This window comes from Gouania willdenowi, chromosome 13 (assembly GCF_900634775.1).
Source record: "Gouania willdenowi chromosome 13, fGouWil2.1, whole genome shotgun sequence".
Lineage (NCBI taxonomy): Eukaryota > Metazoa > Chordata > Actinopteri > Blenniiformes > Gobiesocidae > Gouania > Gouania willdenowi.
This window is the reverse complement of record NC_041056.1, coordinates 18,041,872-18,066,559: the sequence shown is the minus strand read 5'-3', so window position 1 is coordinate 18,066,559 and position 24,688 is coordinate 18,041,872. Positions and strand designations below refer to the sequence as shown.

The 24,688-nt window shown below is 38.4% G+C and overlaps 1 protein-coding gene across 3 annotated transcripts in view; it reads right to left on the bottom strand.

Annotated features, from left to right (window-relative positions):
- Positions 1-1,272: 1,272 nt before the first annotated feature.
- The window catches only part of cbl (Cbl proto-oncogene, E3 ubiquitin protein ligase), a 36,537-nt gene continuing 13,121 nt past the window's right edge, over positions 1,273-24,688 (bottom strand). For 2 of the 3 annotated variants that reach the window (XM_028464121.1, XM_028464123.1), the window contains 14 exons: positions 15,839-15,985; positions 14,719-14,875; positions 11,850-11,971; positions 10,827-10,964; positions 10,062-10,149; positions 9,449-9,580; positions 9,112-9,330; positions 7,888-8,019; positions 7,066-7,494; positions 6,079-6,167; positions 5,778-5,972; positions 5,599-5,687; positions 4,780-5,025; positions 1,273-1,855 (listed from right to left, as the gene is read on the bottom strand). In XM_028464121.1, coding sequence (XP_028319922.1) covers positions 1,560-1,855; positions 4,780-5,025; positions 5,599-5,687; positions 5,778-5,972; positions 6,079-6,167; positions 7,066-7,494; positions 7,888-8,019; positions 9,112-9,330; positions 9,449-9,580; positions 10,062-10,149; positions 10,827-10,964; positions 11,850-11,971; positions 14,719-14,875; positions 15,839-15,985 — 2,479 coding nt within the window. In that variant the 3' untranslated portion in view covers positions 1,273-1,559. The remainder of the gene's footprint in view (positions 1,856-4,779; positions 5,026-5,598; positions 5,688-5,777; positions 5,973-6,078; positions 6,168-7,065; positions 7,495-7,887; positions 8,020-9,111; positions 9,331-9,448; positions 9,581-10,061; positions 10,150-10,826; positions 10,965-11,849; positions 11,972-14,718; positions 14,876-15,838; positions 15,986-24,688) is intronic. The other variant, XM_028464122.1, reaches the window with a different exon arrangement.

Below are 24,688 nucleotides of genomic sequence, written 5' to 3'. Positions count from 1 at the left end.
GTCAGTGTACCTAAAGGCATGAACTCATTCATAGTACCTGGAAATTAAGCTGTTGTGTCTAGTCCTGCAAACACTGAAAAATCATACAAACATGTGCAAGTTATAACGTGATGAAAAACCATACGCAGCTATATTAACATGACTTCATTAGGCGGGTACTTTTGGCTACATGTCACCTGGATGTAAAGGCTACTGCCAGGTGAGCTGCTGAGAGTTGGTTTTGTTTTCCATTGGAGTCTTCTCCAGTATTTTTGGAGCCTAAGTGAGCGCCACTCTGTTAAACAAACATGATTCCTGAGTTAGCTTTTACAGTTGGCCCAAACACTGATTATTAAGTAGACTTTGGGGTGGGCCAGAGAACCCATGAGCCTACAGATCCAATGCCTCTGCAGTCTTTCCCTTCACTGCAGCTCAAGGCCCAAACAAGGAATGGTGACAAAGACATTGGAGGACAAAAAAAATGGCTGATTTCCCGTTTCGAAGCAGTTTGTTTGTTTGGTGGCTCTACACCATCCACCTACTGAGAAGATATATCGAGGAGAAGTTTGAACAAAGAGAAGTCGACAGCAGGCTCACAAGCTGCTTTGAACTTTCAAGTATGCTACATCGCAAACTGGAGAAGGGATACTGTCACTTTAAAGAAAGGCCGTCCAACACGATATTCACAAATGTACATTTAAGGCTTAAATTGTTTAGCACAGACAATAATAGCAGCAGTGAAGCACTTCTGAAGTATAACAATAATTATGATAATTGTACAATAATATATTACCAAAGTAAATTCCTTGTATTCCTTGTTTTTTTTCCTGTTGTTGTTTGGTGACTATAACAGTGGAGTCAACCCAGACCACCAGTGACAGAGAGACCACACTAACCAGTCTGGTGCTGCAGGGTGGACAACAATGATCCCACTTCCAGTTACAGCAGTAGTACGCTTTACACAGTCTGAGTACTGAAATCCACATTCATGTTGGCTCTGGTAGAAGGGCAGGCCTCACAAAACACACACACACGCACGCAGTCATTCTTTAAAAAAAAAAAACCTAATGAAGCCAGTTTAGAAACCAGTACCAGAGCGAAACAGGTGATGAAAGAGCCGCTCTGAACTGGTGGACAAAGCTCTGCTGATGGCTGAGAAAGACGTCGCAGTCTGACACATTAATAAACACATCACTCGTACCAACAGAACTTCTCCAAGCCATAAACAACATACATTTAATATGTTTCGCTCATATATTAAATTATTAACTTTCTCATTTAAACATACATTACTTTTTTTTTTTGATGTTCCATCACCCTTCAGCAGCCGTCCGTCATTCCTGCTGCGACGCTTTGGGAAACGCGTGGGCCCAGAGAGCAGCGAGAATCTCACTGGGTTAACAGCTAGTTAATAATCAATAGGGGACGCCAGGTAAAGGGCAGCAACGATCAGCTGCTGCTGCAGGCCGTGGCTTTACTGTGGTTTGGAGCTGGTCTTTGCCAACCTAAACCAAACCAGGCTGGGCCAGGCCAAGCTAGAGTTAGAGAACAAACACTAGGGGCCTGAGGAGAGGAGTGTGCTATGTGAGAATATGTGCATTAGAGGGAATGGAGACGAACTCGCGCAGGATGTTCCTTGCCATTTCAATATTGTTCTGTGCTATCATCAGTGCTTTCTGAATGTCCTGGTAGGAGTAGCCCTGACTCATCAGGTGCTCGATCTCACTGCTGATCTCAGGGTTGATGTCGGCCCCCAAGGCTCCGATGGAGGGTGGGGGAGGGACTGGTGGGATGGGACTGGGCCTGCGCTCAGAGTTGATCCTTCTGGGCAGAGGCTTGGGGGGTCTCTCTGGGGCTTCTCCTGGTTCGGAAAAGGCTGCAGACACAGAAGGAGGGTCACATTATGACATTATCTTAATATCTGCTCATAGAATATTCATGTCAAATTACAGCTCGATTCAACAAGCATTAATGGAGGAGTCATTTGAAAAATTCATTTATTCATATATTGGTATGTGTAAATGATTTGGTATCACCAACTGTTGTAATATTTGACTCACAACTAAATGAGAAAACGGCCCCTCATCAAATTGTGCAGGGCATCATCATAATCTACTTTGAATTACCTTTGAAACAATATATTACACGACTATATTCCAATAAAAATGGAAATTACCGAAAATGGGGGGTGGGCCCCGGGCCCCATTTTAAAAAAAGTTATAAAGGTATAGAGTATTCATACCAAACTGCATTCTGATCTAACGAAAACTGATGGAGTAGTAGTCAAATAAAAAATGGGGCCCTCTGGCACCCCCATGACACGGACAGAGTAATGAGCCCCATTTATATACTGGTATGTGTACACAACAAAGTGAGCGTTTTGAGTCCGGTAGCCAGGCCTAAAAACAAATAATGTGGGCAGAAGCTTTAAAATTGAGTTTCAATACTGGTAAGCAAAAGTGTATTTTATTCAATTAGATTAATCAATGGAACAATAGAATAGTGGATTACCAAAATACTCCATAGTTGTAGCCTTAGTGTTAGATAATACAAATCTATTTCTATTTAAACACTTTGGCAACGTTAGGGTGCAACAAGACTTGAAATGGCACCAGAGGAACGTTCAGTAATTCTGTGTGGCAGCCCATTAGTTGGTATTCAGCTACAAACACTGGGCTCTTCAGGTCAAACACCTGGTTCTCATAAAGGTAAATGTCAGCTCTGAAAGGCTCTGCTTTGTCGCTGATGTCATGAGTTCACTGTCTCTGATCAAAGAGCTGAGCGTTAAATATTTCACTTTATTAGGTTACTTATCACTTCCCTGCTTCTAATTATATTCTTCCATTTAAATGTAAACAATGGGAACATCACATGCATTACTGCATACACTCATATGTTCAACTGATCCGAAAGCAAATCCTGTATTGTCCAATCATGTTTTTAGGCATGAAGACTGGTTTAAAGATTCAGGATGAACTTCAAAATACCAGTACTGACCATTAAAATAAATTAAAAAAAATCATATATATATATATATATATATCACTGTACTCATTATCACAGGCCCACATGTCCATCCAAAGCTGATAAAAATTGAGAGACTATTTTTAAAAATTTACTTATTTAATTCAACTGTTACGTTACATCATATTGCTTGTCTGAAGCAGCCAAACAGCTCTTTGTTACAAAGTGAAACGGTTTGGTTTATACCTGAGGATGTTCAAAATGGAAAGCCATCAATAGTTGGTGTTGATGCACTCAGAATGCACACTGTGCTGATTCCAATGATGTAATGCAATTCCAACCATACCACAGTCTGGCAATAAGTTCAAAAAGACTTTAAAATTCTGCATGTCTCATTGAATTGAGGATATTCAGCTCTACTTTAAGATATGTGTACTTGTACTTCATTCATTCCCCTACAGTGGAATGAATGAAGTGTAACAGCCAATGTACATCACGGTGAACTGAACGCTCAGAAACGAGCTTCGGATAATGTGGGGAAAGTAAAAACTCAGGACAGATCTGTCAGGATCCGCAGGACAGTGTCCGATTGTGGAGGGAAGTGACAGCAGAAGTCATACTACTACCGAATATTTGTTTTTATTTATATATTTATATATTAAATAAGATTGCTGATTGTTTAAATAAAAATCAAATACTGGTAATAAATTAAAGTTTGTAGTGGGGGGAGGGGGCGGTGCTGGTTCGTATCCATTTACGGTGCAAAGAGCGAATAAAAAGTTAAAATGTAATTAAAATGTAAGATATCTGTCAGTTTTTAATAGTAGGAATTAATAAACAGCATAAAGTTGTCAAATCACTGTGTTAGGAGCAATCACACACAGCTGACGTAACTGACACACACACGGAGGAGCAGAAAGAGAGAGAGAGAGAGAGAGAGACGGTAGAGAGAAGAGGGGGAGAGCGAGAAAGAGATAGTAGATAGATAGCGAAAGAGGAGGGGAAAGAGAGATAAGAGGAAAGAAAGAAACAAGAGAGAGAGAAAGAAAGAGAGAGAGAGAGAGGAGAGAGAGAGAGAGAGAGAGAGAGAAAGAAAGAAAGAAGAGAAAGAAAGAAAGAGAGAAAGAAAGAGAGAGAGAGAAAGAAAGAAAGAAAGAGAGAAAGAGATGGCTAAAACACTCCACATAAAGTTAAAATCAGCCGATTTATGATAGAATAGAAACAATAAACAATATAAAGTTGCCAAATAACCACGTTGGGTTTGTACAGAAGCGATAGGGCTATGACCTATGTCATGGTGCGGCCATTGCGTGGATTTTTCGGGGAAAATTGTTAATTATTGGAATGCGGCAAACACAGCGATGCATTCAATAGCGCAGAAAATACAGTAAGTGGTAAATACAATGCTTAAAATTATTTTTGTTTCTAGAAAAAAAAAATGTCTCTGGGGTCACCGGACATTTGTAATATCAAAATGAGGCCATGACCCCAAGAAAATTGCGAACCTCTGGTCTACAGGATGATATAAATACCAGTAGCAAAAGGGTTTAAAAATAAATATATATTTTTTAAAAAAAGGGTCTTATTAAGTATCTGCTGGTTGAGGTTGCAGGGAGTATTTCTTGAAAGCTTTTAATTCTTCTAACTACAGATGGCGCTTTATCATCAATTATGTTCCCCTATTGTTTGTTCTTTGGCACATACTTTTATTTTTTGACCAACCATAACTTGATACTTATTCCTAATTCTTAAAAACACTGCACAGGCATGAACAATCATTTTAAACATTGAATATTTTGAGGGATGTTGGACATCTAAAAAAAGATGTAAACTCACAGGCTAATGCTGCCGCCTCTGAATCTAACGAAAGGCGATTAAAAGCAGCTGTGGCAGAAGAGCAGGATGAAGAGGATGAAGAGGAAGAAGACAAAGATCCTCCCATCTCAGAAAGGGTCCTTCGGGCTGGAGGCAGGGGTAGGCGAGGTTTGGGGATGTCGTAACCATTCTCTTCCTCTTCCTTGTCTTCAGCTGCTGGGTCTCTGGGCCCGTTGGTTATAGGCAAAGGGGGCAACTCGGAATAATCTGGTGCATAAAAAAAGAGAAACTAACTTAGCGTCACAGCTAAAAACTCAGCAAGAGCATCTTTAGGGTGTGAATGTTGAGGTCTGTAGCTGGGTTTCTATTACAGATCTTCGCAAAATAAAAGCAATATTTCTAAATGTCGACAAAGTACAATTGCGCTTTGAACGTGTTGTTTTGGGCAGGTGCCTCATAACTCCTCTGAAATCTCATCCCGCGAGACTATGCCGCAGGAAGATGGACGCTCTGTTGTTTCACGACTAATGTGGCAGTAATAAGTCTAATGCTAAGAAATGTCCCAGTCTGCTTTTCTGTTTGCACGTACCGTGCCATGTTTTCTTGGAGAGAAGAGGTCATGTGACCAGGTACGTCACATCACGTGACCATGTACGTCATGTTCTGTGACGTCTGCTTGTGGAAAAAGGGTTTCCATAGCGCTTTTGCAACACATTTCAATATGAAAACGTCTGAAATTCCTCCTCATGAAATTCAGGTGCTTCCATTACCAGTTTTTATTGCGCTATTTAGATTTTCCGAGGGTAATGAAAACACAGCTATTGATGAGTTTGAGCTCACCTGAATCTCTAGCTTGTTGTGACCTGGCCTGGACGTCGTACATGGCTTCATACATCTGAGGTCCGTCTTCTGAGTCCGGTAACGTTTGCCTACGACAGCAAAAACACAAACCGGGACGAACAATGTTAAAACAGACCATTTTTTTGTGGACTTCAGGCTGATTTCTGAAACCTCCTTACCGTGAGTTGAGTGAGGATGCCTGCATCTGAGCCTGGAGTGCGGACAGTGAGTGTCGAGGGACTGGTGGGGTCTCAACCACAGGTGGAGCAGGAAAAGCGGGCAGGACTGGGCGAGAGGAGGGGATCATGTACTCGGACTCATCCTCGCTGTCTCGAGCCTCCTCCCCTGGCACTGACCTTGGAGCCGGAGATGGTCTAAGAACGAGAATAAAATCCGAAATGTGGATTTTTGTGATTTTCAAAAATCAAGTCGGTTAATCAAATTGATTCTTTCACATCACAAAGTGTGAGCCTAACATACCTGATGGCCAAGGAATAAATGGCATTGGCTGATGCTGAGGGCTTGACTTTAGGGTTTTCAAACTCCTGCCTTAAAACTGCAGCAAAATTCTGGAAAACAGAAGATCAACTCAGACGCTTAGAAATACAAACTACAGCCAAACTCCAACTCATCCTCTCACCATGGACAGTAAAGCAGAAGATACAGATTAAGCTGCTTAAAATCTGATGTTGTTCCTTATTTTCTCAATTAGATTTAGATTGCTTTTAGGATTTAGAGTGTATCTTAAGTTTAATATTTTGTTTGTGTACAAGAGTAGAAGGTAGTTGTAGATTTCTCAGTAACTCCAAATACACTAATTCAATGAAACTGTACTTTTTCCAGAGCTCACAGTTCTCTCATGCCTATAAAACATGATGGCAGTCATTTTTTTTTTAAATCTAAAATTGTTGTACGTACTGTCAATTCCTCCAAAATCCCCCATTTAGTCACAAAATCAAGAACATTTCAGTGAAGATCCTGCAGGGACTGAAATACAGTATGTCACTTTTTGCTTGGATAATGTCTGTGCCTTATATACTTTAAATACTATTATACGGTCAGAGCAGGCCAAGCAATCAAACTATTGAATTCAAAGACTGGATATGCAAAAGCCCAAATCAACAAACACTAATTGTGGAATCAAAAATTATACAGCTGAGTTTTTATTTGAGAAGTAGGTTTGAAAGGTACAAAAATGAATAGGGCAAAATAATTTATTATTATTTCTTTCTTAAATTTAACAGGTAAGGTCAGTTGAGAACCAGTTCTCATTTTCAATGATGACCTGGGCCGATGACAGTGGGTTTACACATAAAACATTAAAACCATCAAAAAATAATGTCTATATATACTTTAAATACTATTATATGTGGAAGTGCAAACTAGGGCACCAAGTGAACCCTGTTTACTTATGACGATATTAACAGAAGCACTAGTGAAGCAGTGGAGGAGGGTGGGGGCTCTTACCAGTTGGTGATCCAGACTGAGGGAGCTATTTGTCTGTGACTCTGAGCGGGGGTCCAGAGAGGAGGGCAGCGCCAAAGGGAGAGAATGTCTGTTGGACAGTTCCCTCACACCAGTTCGAAGGTCCACACCTAAACTGGACACTTGTGTGGATGACGAAGAGGATGACGACGAAGACGATGATGATGACGAAGAGGAGGTGGGGGCCTTGGGAACAGGCCGAGAGTTCCAGTCAGCCGAGGGTCGGGTAGGGGGAGTGGGCGGTGGCTTGTCTCGAGTTGGCTCCCCAGGAGTGCAGGGTAGGGGCCTCCTCTGCAGCCTTCCATCAGAGGTCGATGCCACAGCGTGGGGGCGGTCCGGAGGTGGGGGCGGGGGGAGGTCCCGTAGCGCTGGGGGAAGAGGAAGAGGCTTGTCTTTGTGGTGGGATGCTGCCTGCATGGGGGAAGGGGGGGGGGGGGGGGGAGCTCAGTTAGAACACATTCAATATTGATGCGAACTTGAGAACTTTCCACTGTTCTTGTTTTCACACTAAAAAATATTTTTAATAAGAAACCTGTTATAAGATTATAACACTGTTGATTACAAAATTACACAGAACTAAGTACTAAGAACTATCTACAGTAAGTCTATCATCTTAATTTAAACAAGAGTTATTTTAAAAAATAAGTTTAGTGTACAAAAAACATGTGGTATGATGAAACTTTGTAAAGAAACTGAGTGGGCAAGTGAAATTGATTTTACTTGCTGAAATCTGATAAATAAAGATGTTAACAAAACAAATCTTTTTTTTTCACCTAAAACCAGCATGTGTATGTGTTCCGCTACCTTTGTGGTGACTCCAGGGCTGGAGGCACCGGGAGGGTTCGAAGGTCTATGAGGTAACAGGTCGAGTCTGGGCGGCACAGGAGGGAGGGAGGCCTGTGGAGCCATGGACATGGGTGATGGCGGACGCTCCACCTGGATCACAGATAATAAATAGATCATCTTGTTACAGCCATATAATGTAAAAGGTAAGTTAGAATCTTTGACTCGTTTCATTTTGAACAAAACGTAATTGACACAAACTAAAACACTAATTGTGGAATCAAAAATGATACAGCTGAGTTTTTATTTGAGAAGTAGGTTTGAAAGGTACAAAAATGAGTAGGGCAAAATAATTTATTATTATTTCTTTCTTACAACCTTTATGACGACCTGGGCCGATGGCAGTATGTTTACACATAAAACCATCCACAGAGACTTGATGCCACAAGTAGTGATGGTGAGATGAAGCCCAATGAGGCATCACACCACTTGAGCCAAATGGTTTTAATTTCATATTTCTATGCTGCATTAGTGGGCTGAAAGCACACTCTCCCTAATCCAGTGAAATTTTGGACAGAATATGACATATGTCAAAGTAATTAACTGCACTTGCTAGACGTTAGACCAACCGTTTTATCGTGAAAAATATATCAACAATAATACAAGAAGTAATAAAAAAATAATAAAACCCGATTTCCTTTTCAGGAGGTGAATTCTGTAATTATCGTCTGTTTTGCGAGATCACGGAAAATCGGATGCCCTACTTGTTGATTGTCCAGGGTTTGTTAGCCACCCTCATTTAGTGTTAGGAGTGGTGAAAACAAATCGATAATAGTTTTTTCACGAATTTGTTCTTGAACTTTACCGATTCCTAAATTTCCAAAGATCGATTATTTACATTCCCCTGTGACCCTGAAATGGAGCAAGCGGGTCAGAAAATGACAAAAGAGTGAATGTATATTAAAAAAATAAAAGTTGATTCGCTTGTAAAGCAGTCACGTGGTACACCCCGGCAGCGAAGCTTTGCTCGTAATCATTTTCGGCTTTTCCCCCAATTGAAGCTGAGCCTCGATGTGTGCTTTGTGGAAACGCCCCCTCCATTACTAGACACAAGCTTCATAGCCTCGGCTCATCTCGTAACATCACTAGGAACGAGTACGCTAGAAAACCTGCTTCCATGTTTTTTCAATTGGAAAACAGCAACAGGACACAAAAAAGAGCATCTGCGAGTCTCCTCAGTCTTACTTTGGTACAGGCAAGTTTGCTCATCATCAGGTGAGGGTCATCAAGTCTGTCATCCTCGTCGTCTTCGTAGCTGGGTGACGGCGCCCCCTCTGCTCCAAATGTGCCCCTACATGAGCCTCCACTATTGTCCTTTGGGTCAAAAGGATCCACTACGATGGGCTCAGTGCCTTTGATCTCACAGCGACAAAAAGGACAGCCCGTTCCCTGACCTTCAGACTCCTAAAAAAAAGACAAGAAATTAGACCGATGTTTTTGGATGGAGGTGTCCGTACTCCTACAGGGCGGTTTGTCCCTCAGTCGACCCACAAAGACTGGTAGCACACATCCACTCTTGTACCTGCCAGGAAGTGAGACAGGAGGTGCACATGAGATGACCGCAGGGCTCAATCTTCACGTCCTTGTCGTTCTCAGCACAGATCTTACAGAGCTGGAAAGTAGAGCCCATCTCACAGTACAGCTCATACTGCTCCTGAGGTGACAAGACAAACGAGTCAGATTTGAACCACAGCACCCGACATCATTCTGAAAACAGCCTGGGAGAATCTGAGGCTTGAAATGTGACTGTGGAGGCAGATTTCTCAGTTTCAGTTCTGCGCTGCTCACGCAATATGAGCTTGTTCATAACCCTTTAAATATGAGTGCATGTGTTATCCAAACAACACCAAACTACTTTTGTACTTGAACAAAGACAATGTCAATATTCCCATGAAATGCAGGGCCTTATAGCATGGTATAAATTAAACCATGCTGAAAATGCATTTGATCTCTTTTTCTTTCTTTAGTTTTACTTGTTTGACCCTTTGGTCTGTGAACTCCTTCTGTTCATGCATTCCACTCCTGCTTCATTGGTCAGGGGGGATTTTTGTCAAGATATTTTACCTTTTTTGATTCAATCCATGACTAAACAGCACTACTAACAAGCTTAGCGTGTTAAGGTGCACAGCGCTGACCTGTGTGACTTTGATGTGATCTTGAGGCGAAGGCTCACACAGCCCTGTTAGATCAGGGTTTTGTGTCCGTCCATCAGGATATAAATAACTGGAATAGCAAAAGCAAATGCAATTTAAGGATATACAAATATATGTAGTGTCAGTGCAGTCTGGGGTATTTTAACAGGCGAGTTAATGTGGATCTCTGTTAAACTGAGTCATTATTTACAAATGAATACATACAGAGCACATGATTGTTTCTCCATGGGTTTGAAATATTACCATTCCCTATATATTCTGAAAATGTACTTTATATGCCATAACTTAGTTCGACCCACAATGAAATCTAAGCAATTTCTAACCACATCATGTTTTTTGACAATAATACCAAAAACAGTAAAAATGACATTAACAATTTCTGGTACAAGAGATGAAGCCCTATCTCACTGAGTTAATTAGCAAATGGAAATGTCACATGTAGCTTCACAAACTGCTGAAGACAAACACCTGTGTACAAGGCAGTAGCTGTTAGTGTTTAAAGGCAGATTTCAAACAGCTGTCAGAAAAGTTTTATAGTTTATAAGATTAAAAATCTGACATAGGATTGGATTTTTGCGCAAAATTTGGTGACTTTTCATGCATGGGATTTCCTTGAAAGAAGAAAGAAAGAAAGAAGAACATGCAAGATAACAATAGGAATAATATGAAGAATAGGTAATTTGTCAGTCAGAAAACAAATAGCATCAAAACTTTACATTAAGTGTCCAAGTTTTACAAAGTACTTACAATCCTTCCCTGAAGCCATCAATGAGTGCCTGAAATAGGGGTTTATTGTGGGGAATAGTCTGGAGGATATTTCCATCTGCTGTTACATAGCCGATAGCCCACTGGCCCAGTCTCGTGCAGCTTAGACGGAAAATGTAACTGAGAAGACAAAAAAATAGACATGAAAAGATGTAAAATGTATATGTTGAAATTTAAACCTTCAATAAGCCCCCTTCACAGTAAAAGGTAAACTATACAGTTTACTGTACAGGTACACTTGTCGAAATAGGGGGAAAAAATACAGTTGTCTTTGATAAGCAGTAAACACAGGCAAAAATCTTATTTTTAATATGGTCTGTTTGAAGACAGTGTAGCATCATTTAAGCATCTGGTGGATTACAGTTAATGAAATTTATTTCATGTACAAGAAAATGAGGTTTTGGCATTAAAGGCAGACTTTTGGACTCATCAAATAGAGGTTATATCAAAAATGTGCAATACATATACTAAAAGAATACACAAGGCACAAAGCAAGTGCTTAAGGGTCACCATGGCCCTCTTACATGAGGAGTGATATCAGCTTTCAGTGTACAATCTTTTATACAAGCAATGCCATGCTGCCCTTTGGTGTTTAAAACACAGGCTCATGCAAACGACTCCTCTGCAGATCTGGCAACAATGTTTTAAAGTGTGCCCATCTATTCTTCCAACACTTTAGAAAATGACCTTTGACAGGCAATACGACTTATTTTTACCTCCAAAATGGAAAATTGCTGTCAACCTGCAACTGTGCTGTTAACCGTGGAAACACGAAAGTATGTAAGGAGTCTAGGAAAGGTCCAATAATGAAAATCAAGGTATCGACAGGAGGCAGTTCAACAATAAGCACTTAGAGCGGCCATTTCAGATGTGCACTTGCACATGCTCACAAAAAAGCACTTAAGCCTGAATTGCACTCTTATAATATGCCACCATCGCCCAGCTCTTCATTTGAGTGTGTGTGTGTGTGTGTGTGTGTGTGTGTGTGTAATAAGCAAATCTCACCTGCCAGGTTTGTGAATAAACTTCTGTAGTCGAGCTTTGACCTCGTCGTAGGTGAGGAAGGCCATGTAGCCAGGGTGAGTAACTGCTAAGCTGTTCCAGTTTCGCAGCAGGGACGACCAAGGCTACACATACACACAAAGGTACAAAGGAAAGAACGAGACATCTGAGACCCAAGTGAAAAAACACAAACCAGACCACAACAGGCTGAGACTGCATGGTGCACACTGCTAAAGCAACTTTACTGAACTGCAGTGCAATTTATGATGATAGCTCACTTGTAAGATGACTTTAATGACTGAAAACTGCACTGGGCTCATTCATATTCATCTGCTTATGCAAAAGCAAAAGAATGCATGCTGAAATGAAAGTAATTCAAGTGAATCAATAGTTTTTAGGTCTCATGCTGCTTGTTTAAACCATGAGCTCAAAAGTGAATAACTCAAAATTAAGACTTTGCACCTTAGATATACAGAAATCAACAGCATGAATGAGCTCATTTACAAGTTAGATAAGGGGATTTCTTTGTTGTAATAATTTATCTGATGCAGGAAAAAGGTATATCGACATATACACTACCGGTCAAAAGTTTTAGAACACCCTAATTTTTCCAGTTATTTATTGCAATTTAAGTCGTGCAAGTCCAAAGAATAGCTTGAAATGGTACAAAGATAAGTACTGAGCAGCCAGAGGTTTGGTTACCCAAAACACAAAAACAATACAATATAATACAAATAAAATGTATTATTATTATTATTATTATTATTATTATTAACAATTTAAAGCTGTTCTGCAGCAATTAAGGTTGAATAAGCCTTAAAAGCTGGTGCTATTAATTCCTACAGGTGTTCCATCTTTTCTTGGTTACTTCCAACCCCCTCTGTCTGCATAAAAGCAGTGTTGGAACACACTGTGGTACCAGACCCTCATGAGCATCAGGTTTACAGTATTGCTCATGGATTCCATGATTTCTTTTTCAACTCAAACTGCTTATTTGCTCTATTTGCTTTCATTTCAGAGTGCAATGACACAATAAACTGAATCATTTTCAGTAAAAAACTGGAGAAAGTGTGTTGTTCTAAAACTTTTAACCAGTAGTTTACATTACAAATACTGAGCTGCAACTACAATGAGCTTCAAAATTGTGTTGTTCTGTTACCCTTATTTTCACAAATCCAACCTTGTTGTTGTTTGATTTTACTATTAGCAAACAAATATATTTTGCCCCTCTTCTCTGCGACTGCACTAGTCCTTTATAGGTATAGAAGAGTTTCTAAAGTATTAAGCAGCACAAGGGTTAGGGTGAATTCTAATTGTAATCGCGTAATTGATTATTAATTACAAATAATTTAATTGTAATTGTGTTTTTAAAAATCTGTTGCTATCGTATTCCTGAGTTTAGATAATGACTTTGTAATTGCCATGTAAATTCTATAAAATTGTCATTTACAATTTAATGCAAAACTGGGGAACCATGTTACAGTTCTATGTACAGTTCTACATGCAACAAGTTAATAATTAGCAAAATATGTTTCATATCAAGCTTTCCAAGATTTTACCATTTAAAAAAATTGAAATTGAGGAGTATACTGACACAAAAAAGGTTCAGATGTCCACACCATGAATATTTTTCACCCATCTCGACCCAACCCAACCTGTCTAGAAACACGGACCGCTGTGTAACTGAATTGGAAACATGTTGACCACCAGCTGCACATCTGTCTCAGCACTTACAGTCCCTGCCATTAATAATTAATTGTGTTCTTTTATCCATCCACATTTTATTTAAAAACCTAAATTCCACAAGTGTTATGAGATCTGATATTGTAGGTTTTATTAAAGCTGCTTTGATTGTGCACAGCAAAATGTTTAGTGTCCTGTGGGATTTATGCTGTTCATTTAAGTTTTGTTTGGAAGTCTTTATTTTTACTGAATACGTTTTTGAGTTAGATCACATTAAATTAGCTGAACAAGCTAATATTTTAGTTATTTTTTATTTATATTTATTTATTTTGTAATATGATTACTGTTGGATTTGGTGATTTGATATAAACAAAAGATAATAATCATAAATTTTTTGGTTACTTTAATTAATGGATACAGACACATACACCTTGTTTAAAAGTATGAAATATCCACAAAGTGAGGAAAAGAAATAAGATGCATAAAAAATTGTGATAATCGTTAATATCGTAATAATCGTTGATTAATTGAATCGTAGCACCCTGAATCGGAATTGAATAGTCATGTCCCTTAGATGGCAGACCCCTAAAAGTATGGCAGTAACAAAGATTAAAAAAACTACTTTAGCTTTACTTCACTCATTTTGGGCCTGAAAGAATTATATACAGTATTTCAAAATTACCCGTGCCGATAGCGCACGCTCGCGCGCCCCACCCCCTATGTTGTGAAAAAGTTCTGGTGAGAACCCTGAATGCTAATGCTAAGCTAATGCTAACGCTAGGCTAATGCTTAGCTAATGCAGTGCGACGCAGGGCAGCACCTGCATTCTCACTTGCATTTGCTTCAGGAAATGGAAATATTCTAGTCTTAATTGACTTTGAGGATAAAAAATATTTTTCATTTGGAATTGAAAAAAATACTGTTCACTGTAATTGTAAATTAATGGTAAATGAACATGGGTATGTTAAAACATAGTTGTAAATGTAATTCACCCCAACCCTGAGCAGCACTCTCACCTATAAACATGCAAAATCTTACAAAATGTCAATAAAATGTCAGTACAGAGTAAATTCACATCTTCAGAATAACGTTTCATAACAGATAATAGGTAATTAATAGGTTTATCTTATTGTCAATGTTCTGCATATGTATAATGAATGAAAGTAAGTGTGTGAGTGTTTCCGTGTACCTGGAAAAGCCTGGTGAAAATGTCAAACTCAAAGACAGAGATGTAGTCATTGCAGGTGAGGTCAATGGTGGACTTGAGGGCCATGGCCTCCAGGCCAGAGCTAATGGGATGAAACTCATGTAGAGACTGACGAAACACCTTCCAAGGCACAATGGTCCTTTACAAACACACACACGCAAAGAATGTAGCTTAAGGAATCAGCCCGAGGCGGCACACAGTGTCACAATTTCCTCAAGTCCTTGCTGTATTTGCTGTGGCTTAATCGGTTTATTAACCATTTTAATTTACACTTATTAGATGAACACATTCAATGACAGCTTGTTGCTGATTGCACCATTATGTGAAATTTAGTTTTCAGGCAGGTTCTAAAACACTAAAACAATTGTGTATGCCACATCAGGCTGCAGCAGTGTTTGTGATAGAAAGAAAAATATTAGCTTAATGCACCTTGCTACATCCAGCCTTAAGGGTTGTTGAACATACAGTATATAACATGAAACTACATAAGCTATACAGTTCTCTAATAATGGTTGGTGTTTTTAAAGATCACATATTAAACTGTTCAGGTCATTTCATAGTGCATGATTACAGCAGTGTATAAATGATTAAGCTATAGATAGTGTAGAGGATGGGTTTTAACTGTTAAACTTTAACTCTACAACAAAAACACACTTTGGTCCAAAGATCTTCATACATAATCAACAATATATGCTCAAAAGCACAGTCACAGTCTGTAACAGCAAAATGAAAAATATGCCAAAATCTGTACGTGTAAATAAACCGATGATGCTGGTACAAAGTAGATCCTGGACAAGTTTTCTTTGTTTCACCAAATGACAAGTGAAATTTCACACTTCAATGTTTTTAATACTGAAAAACATTTTAAAAGCATTATGAAAACAAAACAACAAAAAACCTCCACAAATATTAGTGTTTGCAATAGATGCCAAGGTTTAGACTCAATGTCGAAGGGTTTCTGTGAAATGAAAAATATAAAACGTACAATTTGTGGTCATTATTATCAGTAGGTCTACACAGTTGTCAATTCTGAGTTAAAAAACAAACCCAGTCAGTTAATACTGTAATCTTTGGTAGTACATTATCAGGTAATTGGACTCACTTGTCCCCAAAGGCGCGTCTCCAGAACTCTGCAGCATCTGCTTTAGTGATGCGAAAAGTGTCACCTTGAAACTGCCCATTGGGGAAGATGGCTTTTAGCTCAGCCAGCATGTGGCTGAAGATTAACGAGAGTTTGGTGAGGTTCCGCCTGTGGGGGGATGGGAGGAAGAGAGAGAATAAACACGGTACAGTTAGAAACTCAGGCCAAAACTGTAAATGGGATAAATTTCTTTCAACCATATTTAACTTATGACCTTCTGTTGATATAATAAAACTGTATAAATGGCGCATGTAGAAAGCTTTTCTCTTCACTGAAAACTCACAAAAAAAAAAACAAAACAATTAAAGCCGCAAACAGCATTGTAGGGTCTGAAGAAGTGACCGGGGTTGGTAACCCAACGTCACGTATCTCAATGTGTGGCATCGGGGTTTGGTCTGATCGAATTTGGTGGAAAAATAGCTGAGATATTGCATTTAAAAAGTTTTATCTTAAGCATTAACAATAACCTGGCATTAGCATAAACCTAACATTAACCTAGCAATAGCATTAACCTAATAATAGCATTACCTTGCCTAACATTATCATGGTATTAGCATTTGACTAGCAATAACATTAACCTAGCATTGGGCTAACATTAGCATTAACCCAACATTAGCAATAACCTGACATTAGCATTAATATTAATCTAGCAACAGCATTAGCCTAGCCTTGACATTAACCTAACATTAGCTTTAACCTAGCAATAGCATTAACCTAGAATTAGTGTTTGGAATAACGACGTTTAAACTAACGGCGTTATGTAACGGCGTTTGTTTTTCAGTACCGGGGTAATCTAACTAATTACTTTTTGCGTTATCGTTACTGAACGTTAAATGCGGTGCGTTACATGCATTGATTGAATAAACTTTTATCCGAAAGCATCCCTGGCTTCTGACTCAGCTGTTGTGAGGAGGTGGGTTAAAAACAAGGTGAGCGATTATGATTGGCTAAGGCGACGTGCCAGCACACACACGACACACACACACACACAGACAGAGCAGATTGGATGAAGCAGCAGAGATGGCGAGAGTGGAGCAGTCTGATGAAAAGTTGGCATTTTTAAGGTGGCGATACAAACACTACTTTAAATTAATTGTGGTCAAAGGCAAGAACGTGTGTGTGAAGTGTTCATTATATCTAGGAGTGAAGACTTTGTCGATATCCGTTGTAAGCAACTCAAAATTAATGAAGCACCTCACGACGCCATGCATCTAAAAAATGTGAATTATTTGACATTGAGCAACTTTTTTTTTTTTTTTTTTTTTTTTAATAGTAACGCAAATAGTTACTTTCCTTGGTAATGAGTTACTTTTATTATAGAGTAATTTAGTTACTAACGCAGTTACTTTTTTGAACAAATAGTGAGTAACTATAACTAATTACTTTTTTAAAGTAACGTTCCCAACACTGCCTAGAATTAACATTAGCTAGCGATAGCTTAGCATTAGCATGAACCTAACAATAACATTAACTTAGCAATAACTATCTGAGAACACAAAGCATGATGGGTCATTTTCACATTAATTCGTGTATAGGGCTAGACAGTCATGTGTATCAAATATGAGGCAGTTTGAACTTTGTATATTAGAGATACAGTATATGCATTTTTCTATTATGGCTTGCACCATCTGAGAAAGCAAAGCATAATGGGTAATTTTCACATTGATTCTTGTTTAGGGCTGGACAGTCATCATGTGTATCAAATATGAAGCTGTTTTGAACTTTGTATATGAGAGTTATAGCGGTTTTTATATTATGGCATGCTAAATGGCGCCAGTCAAGAACGCAAAGCATGATGGGTAATTTTCACACTGAGTCTTGTTTAGGGCTGGAAAGTCATCATGTGTATCAAATATGAGGCAGTTTGAACTTTATATATTAGAGATATATGCATTTTTCTACTATAGCGTGCTATAGTTGCTAACAGTGAACAAGACCGTAAATGGCGCCAGTTGAAAACAGAAAGCATGATGGGAAATGTTTCAAAGCAGTCGGGAAGAGGCTTGGGCAAATGCCATTTGTGTGCAATTTGAGGCTGATTGAACTTTGTGTGTCAGAGTTATAGGGATTTTAAATTTGTGGCGTGCTTACAAAAATTAGCATTGCAACTTTGCGGTGGCGCCACAACTAAACCGTTAGAGATACAAAAATTCCTTTGATGATTTTGAATCTTCAGTGGGTCCTAAATGTTCTAGTTTTGACCTTTGACTTAAGATGGCTGACTTCCTGTTTGGTTTTGGGCAGGGTCACATGGTAACTTTTTGTTCATCCTGTGGTCAATAATATATGTGGCAAATTTCATAAATATTTTGCCGGTCGTGCAATTCCATTGCATTATTTGTGATTTTTTTCATTGCACCAAATGATCAAATTTTTCAGCAGTCATGAGGTGTGTGCACATTTTGGTGAGACTTCGGGCATTCTCAGGGGGTCAAATTAGCGGTCAAAGGGGAACTTTGAAATAATAACAACAATAATAATAGAAGCAAAAACAATAGGTTCCTACATCCCACTCTGGGACTTCTGGCCCTAATTACAATAGGGTCCTTCTGGACATTCTGGTCTTCAATAAAAACAACCTTGGTTGGATTTTCAGCAACAAGATAAATTATTATTTAATTATTTTCAATACCCAAATCCTGTTCACCTCAACTTTTAAAGTTTTTTTTTTTTTTTTTTGGTGGTAAATATCACTTCCTGTAAAAATAATAAAAAATGTGTCATTGAGAAAAAAATAAATCACAGTGCTGGGCCATTTCACAGTCTCCTGAGACATACAGTATCTCTTGGATCAGACTCTCATGGTTGTTTTGCAAAGACATTGTAGCTGCATATTTAGTTTGACCTTCAACAATATGCATTTATTTGACCTCTTGTCAAGTTGATCCTCTCAACAAAGACAGGATGTCAGACAGCTCAGTCATATAAACAGTTGTTGGAGCGTAGCTTTTAGCGATCTTTCATCATAAACAAACTACGGCACATCCTCCGTCCTAACACTGAATAAACTGATCAGTCTGTGCATAATTAGATTTAAAAATGATGCAAGCATACACGAGGTTACACCATTTCAGAATGACAGCAATATAGGGGAAAAATCTAAACTTTGCCATACATCAGAAAAAGTTGTCAATGTCAGGAGAAATGATATGCTACGAGTAATATTGATGTTATCGAAGATGGAAGTAGTGGTGCAAAAAATGTTTTTGCAAAGATTGGGAGTTTCTTAGAAATGCTCTCACTTAATCATGCTTCGCTCACTCCATAATACAGGAGGAGTCTAGAGAGTGAGGGAGAAAACATAAATCTCTCATTTACAGGGATCAAACACAACCCTGAGTCTATAGAGCAAAATGTAGGCTGACACACAGGAAGCGAAATAAGCGGCTGAGACAAAAAGGAAGAATTCAGTGTGGGTTGAAAAGGTGAAGTGAAAACAGAGATATAGACCAAAAAACAACATTTAGTCAGCTGGAAGTAACCAAAAAGGTAAGTTCATGTTTTTGCCAAGACAGCAGCTTCTAAAATCAAGAAATTAGTGCCACAAAATATCTACACAACTTTTAGAAGCATCAGAAGCAATGATGAGCTCCTCCTAAAGAGGCAGCATAGAAGGAAACAATACTGTATCTGCGAGGCCTACTCAAATGACATGCACGAGAGAGACAGCACTGAAACTGGCTCCGAGGCAGCTGCCCCTACGCTAAAGCACACACCCTTCAGGGAGTAAAAAAGGGGAGGAGTAGAAATTGAGAACCAGGAAGCAGGACTGTGACAGAGGTAGAATAAAATTGACGTAAGTTGTGAAGTAGCCAAAACAGCCAGTTGGTCTGAAGATCTATCTCAGATGGGGAAGACTTAAATCTGAAAGCGATGCAATGCCTCTTTGGCAAAGTGCAAAAAAAAAAAAAAAAACTACTTTCATTACACCCTTTAGGTAATCAATGATCTTAAAACTGAAAACAGTGCTGCAGGAGGGTGTCAAATCTTCTAATTTGTTATACTATTAAAATTCATAGCGATCCTCCTGAGAGGGAGGCAGCATGTGTTGTTGTCTTTGAAGTGAGGGCTATCCCTAGTCAGTGATGCCAGGACGCAAATGAGGCCTTCAGCTAAGCTCAGCATGCCTCAAGCAGCTCAAAGGAAAATACTTTCCTTTTCCTGTATCATCTCAGAAGAGCAGGCATGTCACTAAATTTGGCCCTCAGTTATACATTTTAAAATTGTCCACGCCAGTGGCAGGCAAGCTGTGAAAAATTCCTGCTGAAAACCCTGCAGGGTATACTACACAATGGTAGATTAGTGGTAGTTTTCATCACTTACAGTCACACTCATTCATTTGGCAGAAGAAAGTAGATCTAACGACATGTTTTATTTGGTAGAAAGAGAAAAGAGACGCTGGGTGCTTGAAGGGATTGGCAACAGTCTGGTATGATGTGTATCGTTTATGTTCTTTCATTATTTTATTGTGATGTGAACATGTAGGCTTCTTATATAGTTTATATTTGTGCCATTTCTGGTATCAGTTTATGTACTGTAAATGTATTCATGCACTTTTAACTTTTACAATTTAGGAGCTAAAACCATAAAAAGGGCAAACGAATGGACAGGGTGCAATCTTGGTAAAATTTGGTAATAGTAAAAATAATGTTTTTTTCTTTCTTTCTTTTTTTTTTTTTTTTTAAGTAAAGCTTGTTATGACCGATAAAAGTTAGATACATATTTAAAACGCCCTCATTCTATCCTAATCCTACAATAGCAGCTCTGTGCTGTGTGGATACTGGGCATATGCCAACACTTCAATAACAACCCATAAAACTCCTAATGCTATTTAAACTACTGAGCTAACAGTAACATTGCAGAGTCAGAGATCTACAACCACACACAAGTACTTTGCTGACCTCCAGATTGTTGTTTTACTTTAGTCTGTATTTTTAAAATAGCGTTTTGCCGTTGCCCCAAACCATGTACACAGCAAAAAAAGACCTTTTTTGAACAGTGCGTTTTTGTCTACCACCCCCTTCATGCTATAGACCGACCTTTGACCTCGCAGCTGGCTGCTCCCTTCCTGTTTCCTGCTGGATGTGACAGAGTAGCGTAGCTAGCCGTCCAGCACCGCACTGCGCTAAGGCACCACAACACAGCTAGCAAGGGTCAGCATTACAGAACGAGAGCCTGTCTGTGTTGGCAAGTGCACAAGCAGTTGTAATATTATCATGCAGCTGTATTGTTCTTTGGGCAAGGGACCAAAAAGGAAACGCATATGATCCAATAAAACCAAAGAAGCAACAAAAATGATATAAACTTGTAGAACAAAGATGAATAATCTTGGCCCTTGATTGACACCATTAGAACTTTCTCCAGCACAGACACTGGAAATGATTAATCTAATTGTTTCCCAGACTGATGAGGTAACCGTGCCAATTTCTACAACAAATATACAAAACCCTAAAGAGAAAACATTCACATAAACACGACAAAGCTTGCACATTGGATTCCAAACTTTGAGTCATTTTGATGACATCATTTAGACATCAATCATTTGCTGTATTATTCACTAAAAATGACTTCTGACTTTCAGTTTAATAATGTACTTACTCCTGCTGTACCCATGCATCTAACATTGTTAGCCATGATTAACTGTAGACACCCTTACTAGAGTTTTTAGTGATACTATGTATTTAAATAAAAAATATATGAAAAAGAATTGCAATGCAAGTAACAATTATTATTCAATTTCAATGCTGAATTATAAAGACTCTTGGATGAAAATATTCCTAAAGCGTAATTAAAATGTACTGTATATAACCAATTAAGAATACATAATAATTAGAATAATATATACACATATAAAAAAGAGTAAACCAAAAAAAGGAATATCCACTCAAGTTAGGTTAATCATCATTTTAGACTTAAAATTGAATTATATAGTGAAAATTCAACACTGATGCTGAATCATGTGTATGGGTCAACACGATGACCATTTTTCTGCAGTCATCGCTTTATAAATGTGACTGTCCTGAACTGGCTTCAAACCAAATCTCAATCAGGAAACAACTATGAAAGCCACAGACACAACAATGCAGTCAACACTAAATCTTGGTCAATATTTCAATAAAATTAGATTCTAAATTCTCCAAACAAAACAAAAAGAGATAATTTTTGAAACTCTTAAACATCTATCAACTTGCATACAATAATTTTCATATCTCAAGTCACTTTTGCAAATAGTTTAGGTTGAATTGATATGTATGCATGAATCAAGTGTATATGAAAAAGCATCTGCTCCATCTTTTAACCAAATACTGTATATGTGTTCAAAAATAACCTGTGCTTACTAACTGTGCTTTACACCGATCTGATCGGCTATATCAAATATTTTGCATTTTATGCAATTAATGTGATCAGCTGTAATTCGCCAATCTGATCAATGAGGTCATTACATCATACTTTCAGTAAGTGCTCCTATTGCATTGTTTTATCCATTTAATTTACACGTGACCAAAGAGTTGTTTGCTTTACGTGTTAGATAGTTGGAGAGGGAGGAGCACACATTAAAGGAGGCGTGTTAGGTGACGTCACCTGCCAACGTGGGCAAAATCCAACTCGCCCGTTTTCAGCCGACTTTGTTTTTACAAAATGTGGAACAACAAGGGAGGGAGAAAACAGAACTTTTTCAACTTTGGTCCTCTGAATGAGGCTAAAGGGATGTATATCACTGTAGCAAAACCATTATGAAGTAATTTTTTTCATCATACCTCCCCTTTAGTTTTTTTTTTTTTTGGAATGCATGTTTTGTTTTATTTGAAGGTCTAATATAAATAAAAACTTTGTTGTGCTTTTTTTGAAAAGCAAATACTACTGTAATATCTAAAAAATGTAACAATATTCAATAAACATTTACTTCATTGAAAAAACATCTCTAAAAAATTATTCTAGGGTATTTATGCACTATTAAAATAAATAGTGAAAAATTTAACCACATTCGATATTTGGTATTCGGCCATGCATTTATATTTTCATTTTGGTGCATCCCTAAAAAAAAAACAACCTGAATTCATAAGATCAAATCAGTGATCTTTTATTAAACTCACTGATCGGTAGGGATGTAACGATTAATCGTAAGGCAGTTAAAAATCGATTCATAGGTATCACGGTTGATATCGATTTTCTGAAAATTGAATCGCAGTACTTTTTATCTATCCACAAGTGTAGGTGGCGGGCGGAGTCTGCTAACACTTTCTTTCTGGCCGCCTTCTACTCTTAAATATGTTAATAAATGATTCATTACCCCTTAAGCACCGAAAGAATATCAGTAATATTACCTGAATATCTGTAAAAGTCACGTTTTTCTATTAGCTCCGTCTGCTAGCATAGCTTCTCTTCTTCACTGCAAGATATCTGCATGCCAACCGACCACTGTGTTACCAGCGCCCTCTGCTGGTCCAAACAAATATGACGTAAATCAGTGTAATCACAGTTTTTAAGTCCAATTGTTAAGGCACAAAATACATTTTCAGTTGCACTTTTAAAAAGAAAAAGAACTATTATGCAGTTTTGCATTGTTTATTATAGAACCAGAATTTAAATTAATAGGCTTCATTTTCATTTGTATTATTCCTTTATTTATTTCATTCAAGATTTATTTTTAGTTAAATTGCATTGTTTTGAATAGTTTATCAAGGAATTCTTTTGACAATGAAAAATAAAAGGAAAATAGTACCGTATTTTCTAGTTTTTTTCCCAAAAAAAAAATTTGTCTACAGTCCCATTTTGTAAAATAAATCGTGAGAGAATCGGTGATCGGCCCAAAAATCCTGATTGTGTAAAGCCTAGTGCTTACTGTATATGCCTTGTGGCCTGGGGAAGATAGCTGGTTGTGTCAAGCCAATAACAAGAATCCAATGTAAACACCCAAACACACATAATATTGATAAATCAGGAACGATTTACACTAAGTTTAAACAAGAAATTGCTCAAACTTTTTGGTGTGCATTGTAGTATCTTCACAACTATTTCCCTAACTGACACAAAATGAACTGGATTCACGTCTAGATGTTGTAAACTAAATGGACTAATAGTACCGTAGGTGCTGCTACACGGGCTAGGTGAGAATCTTATTGAGGAAGTTGTGTAGACTGCCTATTGTAAAACATCAAAGCATATCAGACTCAGGATTCAGGAATGCCCTTTTCTATTGTGTGAGGGTTGGAGTGACGTGCTGTCAGTGATGGAGGGAAGGACACTCATCATAGTACAGCACACAGAATAAATCCAGGGGAAATCCAGCTTCATAGTACAGGCTCTACCAAAGCCAAGCTCAGCAGAGTGCTGCTCGAATAAAAACAAACCCAGACTTAGTACCTCAACTCCACTTCATCTCTGAAGCCTAACAATGTGTGTGGCTCATAGGGCAGTGAGAGTTAGATAAATGGAGGGGTTGAATCTCTGGGGAAGACATTGCAGGGAAGTCTGCATGGCATCACAACACATTTACCCATGCTGCATTTGGGGCTCTTGAGTTGCACTCAGTCTCACTCCGACATGAAAATTGCTATTAGTACAAAGTGATGTTCCAATAATTGTAAATTAATCAATAATGTTTAATAAATGATGCTAATTGAAGTCCTGGTGATGAGAAAATATTTTAGTATTCACTTTTTTCTCAACTAGAGATGAAATTAAAAACAAGCAAAATAATCAACTCTTTGAGTGAGATTGTCTATCCTGACTGTCTGACTTTTCACACTGAGCCACATGCTACGCATAGCTGCAGTCATTCTACGGTACATACTAGTCCCTGGCAACTCA